Below are 18668 nucleotides of genomic sequence, written 5' to 3'. Positions count from 1 at the left end.
GGTGCAGTTACATACACTTGGGATGGATTTACGTAAGGAGCATAGGCTTTTAGCGGTGAATCGAATAAATAACAAAACAAAACGCCCAGCTTTTTCGTAGTGCTGTTTTAGCTGCCCAGCAGTATCTGACACATCTCTACAAGCCTGGTGGGTATGACACAGGACTTGCAGGAGGCAACACCCTTCTAGAGCAGTGGGTGGAGGTCAGATAGGACAGCCTGCGGCAGCTCAAGAGTCATTTTCTTCTTAGGCATTTAGGCAGCTGATTTCTGCCTCAAAGGATCTGCATTTAGATGGTTAGCCCGTTTGGGCTGGCCTTGTAATAACTAGGTAGAAGGTGGGGATTGATTGTTGGTAGTTAGATTTGTATCAGGAGGGCTATGTTCTAACTGCTCTTCTTAGTGCTCTGGCAGTCAGGCAAGTGTTTCGGTTAGTGTTAAACCCTCAAGTGGTGTGGTTGCGTTTTATGGCACTTGCAGGCCTGTCAGCGTGCTTGCGAATTTTGTCAAAAGAAAGTTTTCCAAAAAAGTAAGATAGCACTTGAAACAGATTTTATAGTACTGCCCTGTCAAAGTTGAGCCATTTCAGAAAGAGATGGCAGTGATAGCGTTGAAAAACAGCACATTGTTCTCAAAGAGAATGCATGTTACCCCATGCTGAAAGTTGGATTCCAGCTCCCTTACTCACACTCCAGTTCCTTGCTCTGCACGGTTTTGCACTGGGGTTAACAAAGTTGTTTAGTCAACGTGAAGTTTAAAACTCAATTTTACCTGAGACCGCACACACTAAAGTGCTGTAATACTGTGGTTAATATGACATCATTACAAGACTGAGTGAAGGTCTTCTGGGTGCAGTAACTGCTTTCTAGTATTATAAGCTTACATTAAAAAAGTAATTTAAACATTTTAACTGTCAGTTTCTTTTGTGTGGTACTTGGTGTTATACTAATTGCTGAGTCTGTCCAAAGTTTTTACCTTGGCATTACTAACATGAAATGTCAGCTGCATCTCTGTTTTAGCATGCTTTTGGTGGGTATAATGTCGGGCATCAGCTGTTAATATGGTGGTATTGCATAATTAAAATAATTTTCAGCCTCTTCCTATCAAAAGCAGATCGATTGTTATCCTAACAAAGATAGAATGGAGGGGGATACAATAGGTACAGTCCTTACTATTTTTAGAAAGTTCTGATCACTTTTGCTGTTTTATTTCCTCATTAATTGCCTGACCAGAATACCAGGGTAAGATGCAGTCTAATCTGAAAGCTAGTCACTTACTTCCCTGTTGGAGAAAGAATTGGGAGAATTTTGTGACGGGTCTGTAGTGTAAAGTTGGTTAAAGCAAATGCAGTATAGCGTCATAAGGTAAAAATGGGGCAAATAACAGGAAACTGGGAAGTTGTTTTAAATCCCTGGTAGAGTAACATGTAAGGTTTGGTGTTAATATTTCTACATCTAGGTATGATTTATGTAAACACTTGCATGTTTTCAGACTGTTTACTGCCATTTTTAAAAAAGGACTGTTGTCCTTGTTAAACCTATGCTTCTATGGTAAAATAGGGTTTGGGCAAAATACCTGGGTTGTCCTGAATTATGCTTTCCCGTGTCCCAGAAATGTGTGTCTGCAGACTTCTCAGATGTTTTTTGTAGAATGGTTTGGGTAACCATTCCAAAAGTGACAATATCATCCTGCATTTATATCTCAGTATTTTCTGTGTAAACATTGCAGTTTCCTTAAGTGAATCTTTGCCTAGCATGTCTGTGTCTGGGATAAATTACATCAGCTGCAATGTTATAACTGTAGTTTGAATTTCTTCTCCCTCTCTTGCCATATACAATATGAAATTTTAAACAACTTGTAGAATGTAAGAAGGTTGACTATTAACTTGGCCAATAATTATAACCATTAAAAACAGGAAATTCAAAAGCAGTAACTGTACAATGCTATGGATTGCAGGTATCCAGAAACTGTGCAAATGGGATTCTTCTACACATTTGTCTTTAATAATCTTTGAAATATAAATCAATGCAGTGCTGTTACCTTATTCTTCCCATTTAAGCATTAGTACAGAAGCATAAATATGCCCCCCAACATGATCGCAGGTTCTGTTTTTAAGTGCCAGCATTGTTAACAGACTCATTGCTGAATGCTGTAGTGGGTACACTCAGCAAATATGTCCCCAGCCAGCGTGACGACGAAAGGTAAGCTCCCTGTCCTGATGTGTCACTTACTGGAATTGGCATCTCATAGACAAGAACTGGAGCGAGGAGATTGAGCAGACTCTAGATCTGGTATTCGAAAATTGAATGAAGAAAGCAGTCCTTTCAGTAAGTGAATATATAATTCTCTGCGCAGTTAAGACAGGTGTCTCAGTGAATACCGTTTTGTTATCTAGCACACACTTGCCCACCAAATCATATTCATTCAAGTGACCAAAAAACCCAACCCAAAAACAAACCACAAAAACCCCAAACCAACAAAAAAACCCCACGGACACACACAAAAAAGAGACAAGGCAGTTGTGTGCGCATGATGTGGCCAAATCTCTGAGAGGTGGGTATTGTAAAAATGAGATCTCTCTTCCAAAGTTTAAGCTTAAAGGACTAGAGAATGATGTGCTTTAGCTGGAGGAGATCAGTGATGTCAGCACCTGCTTTCTACAGTGACGAGACCAAAACAGCTCAGGAAAATACATTACGTGACTATCCCCCCCTTCTAATCTCTTGGAATAATTGCTGCAGAGTTTGTGGAAGATGCAAACGAAGATCAGGATCATTTCAGTGCAAAACAGCTTAATATAAACATGTTACCCTGTTTCAGCATTCCCATTAAGTATTTTTGATAGTAGCATTCTGTTAGATACACATCAGATAAAATTGACACTACTCCATGTAAAAGGGTAGAAATTGCGTTGCTTTTTATCTTTTCTAAATACAGTCTTGTATTAAAGCACTTAATATTCACGGTGCTATAAAAATATGCCTGTCTTATGATGGAAAAATTTAGATTAACTATTTTAGTTCATGTATCTTTAATAAGACAGTTCATTTCTGTGCTGCTGTCTGTCCTAATGTAACAGAGCAACCACAAGAGCTGTCATTACTGATCAATGTCCCGGAGCCCTACAGCCAAGTGCTTTGATAACCCATCATGCTGGCACAATGGAAATAGTGTCCTTCAGACTCAGATCAATATTTATATCAATTATGTGTCTGCAGCTGATTTGAGTGAACAGAAACATGATCTGCATTGCTGAAATTGAGACTTTTTTTGAGATTTTCCTGTCCCTTCTTGGTTGATCTAAACCAGTGTTCTTCAAAATGTCTTTGTGTTTTTATGCAGCATGGGGTGTTAAATTTTTTTCATTTGGTAGCTGTTGAGACTGAACATAATACCCTTCTCATTTCAGATTGCATTCTGTTGAGACTTAAGCACTGGTTTAGTATCACTTACTGATTATAAGTTGCTATAAAAAAGGGTCAAGTCACTGCAGATCATTGGGGTTAAATATTTCTGTGAACAAGCTGGTTCAAGTTGTATTTGTGGATCATTCTTTCATACTAGTATTTTTTATTCTGCAGGGTAAGAAAATCCAGAGTAAACTCTTATGCCTGAGGTACACTTAGTAATACCTGTGGCTTGGGTTTTGTCTGTGGGCAGACACTTACGCATTTCCTAGGCTGCTCTGCTCTGCAGTAGTCTCATAACTACACAGCTAGTGCACAATTTCTCTTCCTCTGTGGCTGAAGTTAGCTTTATAACTTGATATGCATAAGAGGCCACTTAAGAGGGAAGGGAAGAAGATGATTAACAGTAGAGCAAAGCTGCAGGGACCACATAGGGCAGAAGATAGGAAGGAGCTGAGCTAAGGTGAATTCTTACGCAAAGGAAGCAGGTGTTGTGAGATGTGTAAAGGGCAGGCTGAAAACTCACCTGCTTTGATAGTGTTTGGAAGACTGTCATATAGAATATATAATAACTGTGCTCCACTTGCTTCTCCTGTGTAGGGGCAATAGGTTGAGCTTCTTTCCTTTTCCCGGATGCCAATTTTGACAATCTCGTAGAGAATCCTTTACCTCTGAGATACCCACACATCTGATAAATTCACTTGATGCTGGCTGCTGCGTTCAGAGGTGCTGTGAGGGGGGTGACTGATGGATGAATGATCAGATAGAGACAAAGAATACATTAATGTGACAATAGGAAGCCCTTATGCAGGGCAAAAATCTGCCCAGAGCCTGGCAACATTATTTAGTCATTTCTCAGTTAATGTTTATGCAGTTGAAGACACAATGTGAATCAGATGAAGATGTTTGAATCAAAAGCATCTAAACCTCCCGTTCTTGAGGAAGCAGGTACACTATAAAGAATACCCTGAGAAGATCTTCCTATGCTGTAGCATTGGAACAATTTGTTAAAAAATCCTTACCTTACTCTAATCAGGATACTTATGTACAAGTGTCACTTCTGTTAGTATCAGAAAATGATTCCTTTTGTCCTTATACATAATCTTGACAAAACTGATCAGGTTAGTTCTATAGGATGGTGATTTTTGTATAAATGGCAGGTGACGTTTTAGGGATTTTTTTGTTTGTTTTTTGTACTGTGGCATCAGAACAGGTGAGTAACAGCTCTCTGGCCCCGTGCTGGTGGGTCTCATAGGGTAAGTCCATTGGCAACCATCAGCACATGGCTCTGTTGCCCACTTTACTTCAGGAGGTTCACCCAAGTTGAAGTGTGTGTATGGGGAAGGTCCGTTTGTTCTGATTTAGCCTTAGTCACACAAAGAATTCCAAGCTGACTTCAGAAAACTCAGTCAGCAATTCCTGGCATTTCTAACAAAGAACTGTTCAGATCATGTTCTTGGGCACAGTTTTCTTTCATGTCTGGCAGGGCAGATTCCTCATGCAGATGAGGAAATTTCAAATTCTACTGTGTGATTGTGAGTTGAAGCACTAAATTCCTAGATTGCTTATTTTGACCATTTGATTTTTCTAGGATTTTGCTTTGTGTAATAAAATACACTCTTGACTTACCTTAGGTAACTAAATTTTTCCACAGGGAAGACAAGGCAAGAACAAAGTTTTTGACAGCCATTTTATTGCTTTAAGAGTAATATGCTTGCCTTAAGTACCATTGCTTTTGATTCATAACTAATTTGTTTATAAGGGTACATGTTACCTATTTGTTTTTGCATTTAGTTAATGCTATGTGGAGTCAAATTTGAACAACTGTTGTCACCTTCCTTTAATATCCTTCTCATTTAGATGAGATGATTGTTCATGGGTTTCTTTAAATGCTGTCTATCTGTAATATGTTTTGGAATTCAGGTTTATTTATAGAAAGGGATGAGCCTTTGAGAGGTTACACTCTCTATTTCCCCTGTGTTTCAGCGTTCTGTATTATTTTAAATGCAAAAGAAAACCTCAGAAAGCAGAAGCAATGAAATGTCTTGGCAGGAAACCACAGAGATTTGGGACTCTGAAATGCTGCTAGTGCAAGGTGTGCCAAAGCAGGGAACACTTTTGTATCCTTGAAGTAAAACCCTCATGAGTGGCATTTCGATATCATTGTTTTGGATCTGACTGTCGTCTGGCAATAACTATTTGGGCAAAAGAGATTTCTACAAGATACTATGTTGAATGCCAGTCATGTGCAGTACCTGTGAAGTTGTGTAACTAACTTGTATTTTCTCAGTCACTGTCAAAAGTAATTCAGAGTGTGATGCTAATATTAAACATAAGAAAGGTTAGAATCATTAGTTTTACATAGAACATATAACATGGAAGAAAATACATTATGCATGTCTACAGATTACTTCCAAATCTTTTCTGGTTGTAAGATCACAAAAGTATGTTTTCCATGAAACTAATTAGTAAACTCTGGGGAGTAGGGTAGGATTTATCTTACTCGGGGTCTGCAGAATTCGACAGGTTTCATGCTAGAAACTCTGTGGTTCTACAATAAAACAAATATATGTATGTTCTGTTGTTAGTAATTGGTGTTAAATGCTGAGTATAATTCCTTCAGCTGTGAAGATGTGATAGGGTCAACATTTTGTTCAGAAATTTGTGGTTTTGGAGTTTGCATCATGTTTTGTGGAAGTCCAGCACAAAAGTATTTTTATGTGTCTACCTTATGTTTCCCAGATTTCTACCATTTGAAAAACTGAAGTTGTAGGGTTTTTTTAGTTACCTATGCTGTGAATAACTCCAGTTAATGAATGTCAATGAACAACTTTTTTTTTTTTTTTCAGTCACCCAGCATGGGCACCCTGATGGGGGTGTATTTACCATGCATGCAGAATATCTTTGGGGTTATTCTCTTCCTTCGGCTGACTTGGATGGTGGGAATGGCTGGAGTTCTTCAGTCCTTCCTGATTGTGTTACTTTGCTGCTGTTGTGTAAGTATATGGGTAAAATAATGCATGTGACATAATCTCTGTGAAACTACTAAGAAACTTGGAGAGGCTGCATTGTAGATGCACGTGTAAAGAAAAGCCAGGTTTCTGCTAGACACTTCTGCTATGTTTGTAGTCATGTGATTCCCCCCCCCGCCCTTTTTTTTTCTTTTTTTGGCTAGTATTTGTAAACTGGCAAACTGTATCTAGTGTAGATACAGTCTTAAAAATAGTGTTTGTTCAGCAAACAGCTGTTTTCCGTGCCTGTGCCAGGTCATGGCTGTCTCCTTTGCTGGACTAGCCTTTGTTGGAATTTCAGCTCTGCAGATGGAGGGACACCTGCATTCTTTTATCTTGCTTTGTCTGCAGACACCCATTATTTGACCTGATAAAGCAGTGGTCATCTCTCAAGCAAAAGTCTCAACAGGTTGATGATTAAATTCCTGCTGCCCTTGTTTTCTTTCAGATAATGACCTGTCAAGGCAGAATAAAGAGAAATACTGTATCCTATATGCAGTGGCAGCTTTACTCTATCAAGAAATAAGTTACGTTTTAAAAAACGTTGTTGACATAATTGCTTCCTTTTCCTTGTTTTCCCCAGACTATGCTGACAACCATATCAATGAGTGCTATTGCCACAAATGGTGTTGTTCCAGGTAAGTGTAGTTACCAAACTTCTCATTTCTGTTTTAAAAAAAAAAAAAAAAGTTGCTATAAGCTGTTAATGTGGTTTTATTCCAGAGAGATTTGCTTAAGCCAGGATACAAAGCCTGGATTCATATCTAGTATTTCTTCTTACTATCAGTTAGACTAAATATTAAATTATTTGGTTTTTAGTTACCCCTGTGCTAACAAAAAGATACTGCAGTTGAACCCCACAAAAAGCAGATACACAGTGTATAATTTTGTTGTATTCTTGTTGTGAATATTTTACAATTTATAACAATAAATAAATGATAATTTTACTCTCGCTTTTCTTGTTTCGTAGCTGGTGGCTCCTATTTCATGATATCCAGGTCATTGGGCCCAGAGTTTGGTGGAGCTGTAGGACTGTGCTTTTATTTGGGAACAACATTTGCAGGAGCAATGTATATCCTTGGTGCCATTGAGATTTTATTGGTGAGTAGTATTGGAGTAGTCTGCTTTTAAAACAAATAGCATATGGAAAATGCTCCAGTATTCTTGTCCCATATTTGTATACGTATTTACAGGTAGAGACCAGAAGGTCTCCAGTTTCTTGGTGTCCAATTCTGTACTGCTAGTGTTTCCCTTTGGAAGCTGCATGCTCTGTGGATATCCAGAATGGAAGCTTTTCTGAAAACACAGATGGAAGTACAACTTAGTCAAAGACACATGCTCATCATTGATGAAGTTGGCTCAGTTGTACTACTGAAATAGAATGGACCGTTATTGCTTGACTTTTCCTATAAACTGAAGATTCCTGGTTAAGAGTGTGTTACAGATTGGAAAGTGATTTAAATTTCTAGTATAAGTACAAGATCACTACAGTAATATAGCCAGAGTTCTGTTCCTGTGTTCCTTCAGCTTGCTTTCTTCTTGTTTCAGACATATATTGTGCCACAAGCAGCAATTTTTCATCCATCCGGTGCCCATGATGCATCCAGTGCTATGCTAAATAACATGAGGGTGTATGGAACTGTATTCCTCATCCTAATGGCAGTGGTGGTCTTTGTAGGTGTGAAATATGTTAACAAATTTGCTTCCCTCTTCTTGGCCTGCGTAGTAATATCTATACTGTCCATTTATGCTGGAGCTATCAAGTCCATCTTTGATCCACCTGAATTTCCGTGAGTAGTATTTCTGGATGGGGGTATGGCTTTGTCTACAGATCTGGAAGGTGGGATTCAATGGGAGTTACTTAAAACTTTTGCCTAATACGTTGTCAAAGCTACCTTTTTTGTGAATTGCTTCAGATTTCTTTTGACAGTGATAGTCTTGGGCATGCAGGGCTAATGGAATAGAAGTTTCCCAGGCTAAAATGAGTGCATTATTACATTTTTTAACTGTCTTGGTAGAATAAAGTCTAGTGGTGAGTATACAGATCGATAGAGGCTAATGTTTCTCTGCTTCCTGCAAAGACGATCCAGTATCTTAGCCTACAGCTGCTGAGTTAAATTTTAGCAAGAATTTTGCTGGGTTATTTATGGCAGTTAGCAGGAAGCAGTTTGGCAAGTCCATTTTCTCCAGGCCAGTCGGACATGATGAGCTGCCTTTGTGGTTGGAAACTGTGGTGGTGTGATGCAGCTGCTTGCTGAGAAATAGGGCATCTCTTAGAATGTGGAAGGTGTTATGGTGGGGCTGTGCTGAGGCTCCAGCGAAACTTCCCCTTGGCCTGAAAGCAGATTAGTCTGCCATGTGAGTAGCCCTGCTCCAGTTACACGTACTACTTGGCATGTTGGCAGTTAAACATGTAATAAGGTTTCTTAAACTCGGAGCTGGAGCAGCAATAATGTGGGTGCATGTGTTTTACCAGAAATGCAAACAGTATTTCCTGATGCTGACAAGAGATGAATGGAATGGAAATAGAGGAGTTGAGTCTGCATAATTATTCACATCTTAAAATGTTGTGACCGTAACTAAGTACTTGCAACCCTCAAGTGCTCCCTTTAGGTATTTAGGCCCAATGATTATAATGTTTTACAACAGTGGCAGGTTTACAGCAGTAAAAATAAAACAATGTCTCTACCTCCCCCTCATTATCTCTTGGATTGTTCTTGAATGTTCTTGCTATCTTTCTTCCTTGGGCTGTATTCCTTTTTCTTTTGCTGAAGTAACTAGATATTGTATTTATTTTTAATTCTGGAGGGGAAGGCTTCTCTGAAGTTACAGTTCACAGGCCTGCAAACCCTACAAAAATGGCCCTGTCTCTTCCATTTTCCTGGCTTTTGTGATTGATAAGACCCATGAAACAATTAAACTTACTAAAATGGAAGAAATAATTTTTTTTTTTTCTGTGGGTGTTTTCTGGCACTGGGAAGAGAAGCTCAATGAACTTTTAGTGGCAGCAAGCTGTTATGTTATATCACTATGTCTTGTGGAACTGTCTTTGCAGAAGTAGATGAAAAATTTTCAGTGGTGGAATAAACTATATTTGTAGTTACGTGAAACACAACAGGTACTGGAGGATTTCAGCAATTAGGCATAGTATGTTCTGACAAGAAGAAACTTTGCTTATTGTGCTTCAAATGTAAGCTCCTAATTCTGAAGCTAAAATGTCAGGGGTCATTTGAGTGCTACTATACAGAAGCTGGGATAATGTGATTCCAAATATCTTTAGATATTCTAAATATCTAGTAATTTGAATGGTAGTATTCTTCAGATCTCTTCCACTTCAGTAGTTCTGTTTAACTGGGGGAAAAAAAAAAAAAAGTGGCCTAATCTTTCCCTTTCATTCTTTAAAGTAAATTTACCAAATTCAATAAATCACACTGATGTAGCTTTTTATACCTCTCCCAAAATTGTTGGAAAAGTAGCTTTATACTTCTGACCCTTAAAGGAAACAGATGTACAGTCTTTGTCCTGTTACCACCATCTTTTTGGAGCTCAGAAATGATGTAGTAGACTAAAGGCACTTGAAGTTTCCATGATATGAAAGAAAAATTATGGGGAAGGACAGACTTCATTTTCCCAATACCATATAATAACACTGTTTTTCATGTTTCCCTTCCAGGATTTGCATGTTGGGCAACAGGACTTTGTCCAGAGATCAGTTCGATGTTTGTGCCAAAACCATAGTTAAGGATAACATTACTGTGGCCTCTAAGCTTTGGGAGCTCTTCTGCCACAGTACAAACTTAACCACCGAGAACTGTGATGAATATTTCCTAATGAACAATGTCTCCGAGATAGCAGGAATTCCGGGAGCTGCTAGTGGCATTTTAAAAGGTGTGACAGAATATTTTTTTCCCTTAAAGAGGAGACATGCTGAGCAGTTGAAATGGGTTGAACTGTTCCCTGCTGGTTAAGAAAGAGGGACTGAAGAAATGTAGTTACAGTGAAGAAAATTATCTTCAATAAAGAAAACCAAGTCTTATAATCTTTAAAAAGAGTAGATGGCACTTTTGTCCTGATACAGTACTTGTCTGCTGTAAAAGTGATTAAATTTGCCTTATACATCTCATAATTTCAGCAGAAAGTCATCTGTAATTATGAGCCATACCAACATGAGTAAGTTGTTAAAATTTTTCAGAACTCTGTGTAGCCATGACTCTCCATTTTATACAGATTATGATTATGTCCTGAAAGATAAGAGTACTTATATAAAAATAGTATACCTCCTTCTTTGCCCACTCCTGAATATAATATCATTGAAAAGTGTTCATTATTGAAATGAACGTGAGACCAGTTGCTTTGTGCAGGTGCTGAGTGCCTACGGTTCCTGTTTTCACAGAAACTAGTAGTCTAGTTTCTAAAATGGACTCAGCGTTTATTAGTGAAATTTCAAATGCCAACCATATAATTCTGTAAATTCTTCCACTGCCTAAAGAACAAATCAGTTTATATCTAGAAAGCTGGTTGTATTGCTGCTTTGGATTCGCTGAGCTACTATGTGTGGGTATAGTGGTTCATTAAAAATAATCAATGTATTTCTTGGGGTTAAAATAGGTACAAAGTTAAAAGAATGTTACATTTAGTGATATTAAAGCATTAAATGTGCTTAGGCTTCTCTAGGCTATTCGTACATATTTATTGTTTTTGTTATAGATTCCCTTGAAAGCATGCAATATTAATTTTCTTTCATGTAACCTGTATACGTCTTAATTTGTGTTGATCAGTGAATTGCATTTGTAATCTTCAGTTATAAACCCGTTATAATGAGAATGGGTTTTGAACTGAAACATGCTTTTCTTTTCTGTGGTGTGATAATAACATTGAAGACAACTTATGGAGCAATTATTTGGAGAAAGGAGAGATACTGGAGAAAGCACATCACCCCTCTGTTGATGTAGCAGGCCAGAAGAACAACCTCCATCTGTATGTGCTTTCCGATATAGCTACTTCATTCATGGTGCTGGTTGGCATCTTCTTCCCTTCAGTGACCGGTGAGAATACTGGGACGAGAGGGCATCTTGGGTCCCTTGAGTTTTCTTCTCTCCCATGATCTTACATCCAGAATGTATTTTCAGGTATCATGGCTGGTTCAAACAGATCAGGGGACCTCAAAGATGCACAGAAATCCATTCCCGTTGGAACAATTCTTGCTATTGTCACCACATCATTAGTCTGTATCCTTTTAAAATCAGTAGAGTCCTGGCATGTTGTGACTCAGGTGGATGGCTGTGTATCTGATTTGTGGAACTGCTTTCAGGTGACTAAATTATCAGTGCGGGTATGGTTGGTCAGTGGAAAAAAACCCCAAACAGTCCGTGAGTTGAAAGGATCAGAATTATTATCCTGTTGTTTTCCATGCCCCTTTTTGTGTTGGGTTTTTTGTTCTTTTGCACTTCCGTTGCTTTTCTTTGCTACGTAGTGGGCTGTAGCTTTTCAGGCTGGTGGAATACAGGTGTATATTTTTTTAAGATGCAGTGGACCATTAAGATGAGGAAAGGCTTTAAATGGGAGAGATCATATATTTCAGTTCCTTAAAAAAAAAAACGGCAAGCCTTTTAAGTTTGAGTGACACTAAGGAGTATAGGCTTTCTTGAACATTTTAGGGCAGGATAAACGAGAGTTAGAAATTAGACTAGATGTTCCCCAAGGGGGTGAGGCGTAGGTTCATGTGTAGAGTCAGCTGCTCACTGGTACCCATGAATTTATGTATTTATTTTGAAGTCAGTGAAATGAGATCATCTTAAATCAGCTTACAGGACTGTATTTTATTCCCCCCCTTGATTTTTAACACATTAATCTGATTTAATGCTATTCCACAATTCTAAGACACATCCCCAGCCGGCATGCGTGGAGGTGTTGCTGTGCTCAGTAGTGAGGTCCATGTAGCTGTGAATGACTTGTTTCCTGCCTGTTTCCACTGAGACTGGAGCACTTAATTTGCAGAATATGAGGATGTTCATCATACCAGATTTCTAGGTGCTGAGTGTGTGGTCAGAAGAATAGCCTTTGTCCCGGCTGAAGTTGCCGGGTTTTGTATGTGGTTAAACTCTTCAGGGCTTAGGACTACAGGAGTTTTGCTTAGGAAAGACTCTTAATCTCTTCTTTCCTGCTAGAGAAGACATGAAGCCAAGGTCTTTCAGCTTCATCTAGCTGCTTGGTGTCCTAAACTACTATTTATCAACATAGGAGATTAAAAAAAAAAAAAAAAAAGAAAAGAAAAGGCAAAAGGTAATTAATATGAGCAAGGACTTCAAAACTTCTTTGTAAGAGCTTTCTGAATAAATCCCACTCAAAAGGCAGCTGGTGGAGATGGTGACTCTCCTGGAAATTCTGCTGTTTCCAACCTGTTTTTTTGCCAGATCTTGCCAAGCTGTAAATCAGGATCCCAGCTCACTTGTCCCGTCTTCTTAGGAGCGCAGCCTTTTCCAGATGTTACTTTGGGAACTGACCCTGTACCAAGAAGTCTGCATTTCCTATGAACGTAATAAATACTAAAACAGGTCACAGACCTAACCCCTAGGTCTAGCATTAAAACATTTGCAGTTCAAAACTTATTTCGTGGTGGGTAACTTTATATGTAGATATTAATATGCCACCCAGTGGAAGGTTTACACCATAATTTTTAGAAGTGATCAATGTTTCCCCTTTTATTACTTTTCGTATTGTACAATTGTACAGTTTAATAGCAAACCCAATATTCAAAGACTTATTGGTAATGTGAATGCCATCAGAGACCACAGAAGGAGAAAGTGCAAAGTAATGGTTTGCTATATATTCAAAATACCTTTGGACACAGGAGGAGGAGGGAGAAAAGAAAGATATTTTAATATCAGTTTCTGTTCTATACTAGCAGATTAAATTGGCATTTACATATAAAAATATTTCCTTTGAAGTTATCTCCTCTAATGTAACATTTAAAATTATCTTTTTTAGAAATTGAAACTTAGAATAATAACTTTGTCACTGTAACATTAGAAGTTATATATGAGCAGTGAGACATTAATTTACTCACCAGCTTTACCATGTACTTACGGAGATGCTGCAGTGCAAATGCCGTAGGACAGAGGCACGTATTGAACTTTACACAATACTTTCTGTGGTTGTTTTCATCTGCCATGTCTAAATAAATCCTACTTCCTTAGCACACTCTGTACTCAAGACTTCAGTTGTGTATTATTATTTGGAGCCTGCATAGAAGGTGTAGTCCTGAGAGATAAGTAAGTTTCACTGCTTTAATGCTCTCCTTTCTTCTTCTTTTATTGCAGGGAAGGTGTGTCCTTTCCTATCTTGTGTCCTGCACCACCACCCCCCCCCCTTTTTTTTTCTGGCTTTTACTTCTGGGTTCCTTTTAAACCATATTTGTATGTAAATTGTAAACAATGTTTTGGGAATCTTCTTGTATTTGATTTGGTGTTTTCTGGCATGGCTCCCTCAGGTTTTCCATCCTATGTCTTAATTCCTGCATCTTTCTAGGTGAAAGTGGAAAATAATGTTGTGATAATAATGTAAGAGTTTTATGATATATAATCAAAAAAAAGTTTCAAATTATTGAAATCAGGCTACAGAGACTTCCTATCTGTGTATCAAAAGTAACTCAGATTATTTACTACTTTCTATATTTCCTAATCAAGAAAATATCTAATATTTAATAATATTTAAATGACATCTTAAAACTCACCCAAAAAAACCAAACATGAGTGTCAAAATACTCCTTTGAATATGAATGTCTCTCTATTCTCTCTGCAGGTACGGCGATGCAGTGAACAAGAACTTAGTGGTGGGCACCCTTTCATGGCCCTCGCCATGGGTCATTGTGATAGGATCCTTCTTCTCTACCTGTGGAGCAGGTTTACAGAGCCTTACTGGAGCCCCCCGCCTGCTGCAGGCAATAGCAAAGGACAACATCATTCCTTTCCTCTGGGTTTGTACATCCTAAAAAAAAAAAAGAAAAGAAAAAAAAAAAAAAAGGCATTCTGTACATATTAACTAACCAGCTATTTGACTTTATGCTCTCAGAAATCAGATTTATTTTCCCTAGTTTGCCCAGCATTGCAGTGAAGGTCAATTTTTTTTATTTTAATGCTTTGTTTTCTTTTGTAAAAAAAATAAGAATATTTTTAAAAGAGTTTGAATAGACACATATAGTAATTTTATGAAGAAGTTTTAACATCTAATTTAGTGAAGCACAGGAAGCCATTAGAGTAATTTGACTCCTCGCTCTAGAGAAAGAAGTATGTAGGAAAATATGCTTAAAGTTTCTGTTTCTTCAGGTTTTTGGTCATGGAAAAGCGAATGGTGAGCCGACGTGGGCTCTTCTGTTAACAGCATTAATTGCTGAGCTGGGAATCCTTATTGCTTCACTTGACATGGTGGCTCCAATTCTCTCAATGTAAGAAACAGGCTGGTTGCTGTTTGGGGGAGTGGGGAACAGGGCAGGGAAAGAGTGATTCTCTTTTGTTTTGCTAATTTGATTGTCTTTCAGAACCATATCTTAAACCAGTAAAGCAAATTACTGGAGCCTGAGTTCCGCTTCTGTTATTTCTATGAATTCTCTGACTTCTGGCTCTACATCTAAATCTATTTGTTTCTGCTTTAGAGTATTCTGTGAATAAACATGGGGTTTAGTATATTGTTAGTTTGTTTGGGAAAATGTTATTTTTATCACAGAACAAAGATAGCATTGATGTTGTGGATAGATCTAACCTGATCCAATTGAAAAACTGTTCTAACTGCTTTGTACCGATAGTTCAGGCTAATAAAAATCTGAGGGCTAGGCACACGTGACAGGGCAGCTGTAGTTTGACTGTAAATCATTCATGTGATTATAGTATGTGCCAGAATCTATACATGTGTGTGCTAAAAGGTTTTGCACTTCTTTTGCTTCTGCAGGTTTTTCCTGATGTGTTACCTCTTTGTTAATCTAGCATGTGCAGTACAAACACTTCTTAGAACTCCAAACTGGCGGCCTCGATTTAAATACTATCACTGGTAAGCAAAAGGCCAGCATGCTCAACGCCTGGTCTATAATGTACAGTGCGGGATTTGGAAGAACCGTCTCCGTGAGGTTGTGGGCATCTTTTATTTCTCTTGATATCAGTTCTAGACAAGAGTACATCGATGTAATGTTCATAGTGGACCAGACCCAGATACTTAATGACGTGAAAGTTTCATTTCAACAACAGGATACTAAAACTGTTGGGGACTGGGGAGATCCATTGGTAGCTTTACTTTCACTCCCAGTTCAGAACAGACAATTTAAAGACAAAAGAGCAAGAGAATAATTGACTTGTGTTTAAGCTTTTCTACCCCGCTACTTACTAATGTCTTTGCTTTTTGTTTTAGGGCCCTCTCATTTTTAGGCATGAGTATTTGCCTGGCACTGATGTTCATTTCATCTTGGTATTATGCTTTGGTAGCTATGCTTATTGCAGGCATGATTTACAAGTACATTGAATACCAAGGGTAAGTATTAACTGGATAGAAAAGGGTAGGAAGGAGATTGGCTCTATTTTTCATTAATTATCTCTAGCCTTCACATTTGGAGAAGGAACTGTCCAGAGATATGACTTAGAGGGCTTCTCTGATTAGTTCATTTCAGTGCTAAACAAAAGCCCCTGAAGTGCTTTGTTATTAAGCCTCTAAAGGTGTTTGGTGAAACTTGAGAGTCACGGGCGGCAGAAACCCTGGTTGGGATCTATCCTTCTGCTGTCTATCACACATAATTCCTTCAGGCCCAGAACAGCTGAAGGCAGCCATCTTATTCCAGTTTATCTGGTGCAAAGGTCTGTCTAGAACAGTCCTTAAAATGCTGAATCTGCAGATTAGGTTGTCTGAGATTTGTTAATATCCGATGGAGTCAGGCTGTAGTATGGCTGTGTAACTTAATTTTAACATGCGGTATTGAAATGCCTGATGTTTGTATATGCTTGGGAAGCCTTCTCTGTAGTGGAGTGTTGATTACAAATTAAGCACAGAATAGTGTTGTCATATACATTTGACTGAAACATTTGCATTCTTCTCATGTGATACATGGTAAGTATCACAGACATACATGTACAAATGATAAATATACATGCGATGCATGCTATGTATCACATTATTAAACTCATTGTAAGGTAATGGTTTCTCTATAGCATGACTGTAAGTGTGCAGTTAAACCCTCATGAAGCCATATGTTGGCTAAACTGTGTTTTCTTCACAGTGCGGAGAAGGAATGGGGTGATGGTATCCGGGGTCTTTCACTCAGCGCAGCAAGATATGCCTTACTCAGACTGGAGGAGGGCCCTCCACACACAAAGAACTGGAGGTACTCATTTTAGACTAATAAAATGCACTGTCATGATTATCTGTTTATGCTTAAGGAATTAAACTGGACTACAAACAAGATGCTTTTGGTCTGTGTGAATGGATTTATATGCCCAGAATATTAAAAAAACCAAAGTGTTGAGTCTGCGGTAAGCTGCTATCACTGTCTAAGCCCTACTGTATGGACCCTGTATTGACAGACCTTTCGTGTCCTTTGGATCTTTGATCGAACTCTGAATTGGTGAATTCAAAAGTGGAACTAGGGGAAACTGTGGAGATCTCTGAGTACAGAGGTCCAGAGGCCTGTGGCAATTTGCACTGTGGGCATAAAGAAGTCACTGCTATCATTCTAGGATTAAACACCAAACAGTGGCCAACATTTTTTCCCTCTGGCTTTGTGTGCTGAAGACAGATTAAGTGGGCAAGAACCCTCCTCTCAGTTAGGCATTGCGCAACTCTTAGGCTCTGAACAAGAGGACTGGGAATCTACCAAAGAAGAGAGTTTTAGAAATCTTTCCATACTTGCTCAACCATAGCTTAAGAGAGAAAATAACTTAATTGATGTGTAGCAATACCTTAAGGGACAGAAGGCAGGTGGGATCTATGTTTAGATGGAAGTATTCATGTTTCCCAATGTTCAGCGTCAGTATCCAGATAGATCTGGAAGGACAGCCTTGCAGTATGAACACAGTGTGTGCTCTAATAGTACTTAAAAGAACCTTGAAAATCAGCCACTTAAATAAAACACTAATGCAAGCCTCTTAAGCTAAGTACATGAACAAGTTTTATGACTGTCCAAACAATGCAGCAGAAGAATTCCCTCAATGCTTCAAATCTGCTTTGAATCAAGAGAAATAAATATTAATTAAAACCCTTCTAATATGTGAGATACAGAATGTACTGTTTCAGAGTTAATATTGAAGCACACTCAAAAGTGATGAGAGAGGCAGTTTTTTAGAAGTGTTTTTGTTAAGGCCTTAGTAAAAAATACGTTCCCTTTTTTATTTTCTCCAGGCCTCAGTTGCTGGTGCTTCTGAAACTTGATGAAGATTTGCATGTAAAATACCCTAGATTGTTAACATTTGCATCCCAGCTGAAAGCTGGCAAAGGTTTGACTATCATAGGATCTGTGATCCAAGGGAATTTCTTGGAAACTTACGGAGAAGCCCAGGCTGCTGAACAGGTCAGTGTTTTAAACAAATTGCTAAAGTAAAAAGGGGTGAGTGGGCAGATAACTTAAAAGTTTCATAATAGTACATGGAAAAAAGCGTATCAGTAAGGCTTCCATGAAATACAGGACTAGTTGAGTAGCACTAGAGCTGTTCAGTAAAGGGCTTGCAAAAATGTTTCAGCTGCCAATTGTGGCTTTGGAAATATAAGATCAATGCTTGCAAGTTGCGTAAACAGCCTTACTGCATAAAACTGTCTTCATTTATAAGAAGTAATTATTATGGAAGTTTACGTATGCTGATTAATGGAGGGAAGGCGACTATTTAGTTTTGTAAACATACCAAGAAACATTTCAGTAACTGTCAGTTATTACAAACTTAGCAAATGTGCTGTATCTCTTTCAGTGTGGTAATGAATTTATTACAAAGAGCATTAAATGATCGTCCTGGAAATTTGTTAATAAATCATTTCATCTTCGTCACTGTGTAAACATGACATCATAGCTCTGTTTACATCTGTATAGTATCAGCCAGCACATCACTGCTTTCTTCCCCAGAGGCTTTTTATACAGGAAAACTGTTATAAAGGGAAAACTAATTCATAGGCCAATGTGTTGACCAAGTTTGTTTAGTTTTTAAACAAAGGGTATGGTATTCTTGATAGGTGGGGGGGGGTGGTGCTTATATTTGTAAATTGAATATAATAACACAGCATGTTACGTA

The 18668-nt window shown here is 38.3% G+C and overlaps 1 protein-coding gene across 14 annotated transcripts in view; it reads left to right on the top strand.

The window, feature by feature from the left end:
* The window catches only part of SLC12A4 (solute carrier family 12 member 4), a 50215-nt gene that overhangs the window by 22786 nt on the left and 8761 nt on the right, over positions 1–18668 (top strand). For all 14 annotated transcript variants that reach the window (XR_012652225.1, XR_012652224.1, XM_075040289.1 and 11 more), the window contains 14 exons: positions 6256–6402; positions 7001–7055; positions 7388–7518; positions 7966–8207; positions 10091–10305; positions 11298–11462; positions 11547–11645; positions 13631–13688; positions 14218–14392; positions 14742–14860; positions 15361–15459; positions 15814–15933; positions 16673–16777; positions 17791–17959. Coding sequence is in view for 12 of the 14 variants with exons in the window: in XM_075040289.1 (XP_074896390.1) it covers positions 6256–6402; positions 7001–7055; positions 7388–7518; positions 7966–8207; positions 10091–10305; positions 11298–11462; positions 11547–11645; positions 13631–13688; positions 14218–14392; positions 14742–14860; positions 15361–15459; positions 15814–15933; positions 16673–16777; positions 17791–17959 (1899 nt within the window). In the remaining 2 variants the exon portion in view is untranslated. The remainder of the gene's footprint in view (positions 1–6255; positions 6403–7000; positions 7056–7387; positions 7519–7965; positions 8208–10090; positions 10306–11297; positions 11463–11546; positions 11646–13630; positions 13689–14217; positions 14393–14741; positions 14861–15360; positions 15460–15813; positions 15934–16672; positions 16778–17790; positions 17960–18668) is intronic.

Source organism: Buteo buteo, chromosome 11, assembly GCF_964188355.1.
Source record: "Buteo buteo chromosome 11, bButBut1.hap1.1, whole genome shotgun sequence".
NCBI classification, from domain to species: domain Eukaryota; kingdom Metazoa; phylum Chordata; class Aves; order Accipitriformes; family Accipitridae; genus Buteo; species Buteo buteo.
The sequence above is the reverse complement of the archived record's forward strand: the minus strand, read 5'-3'. Positions and strand labels throughout refer to the sequence as shown.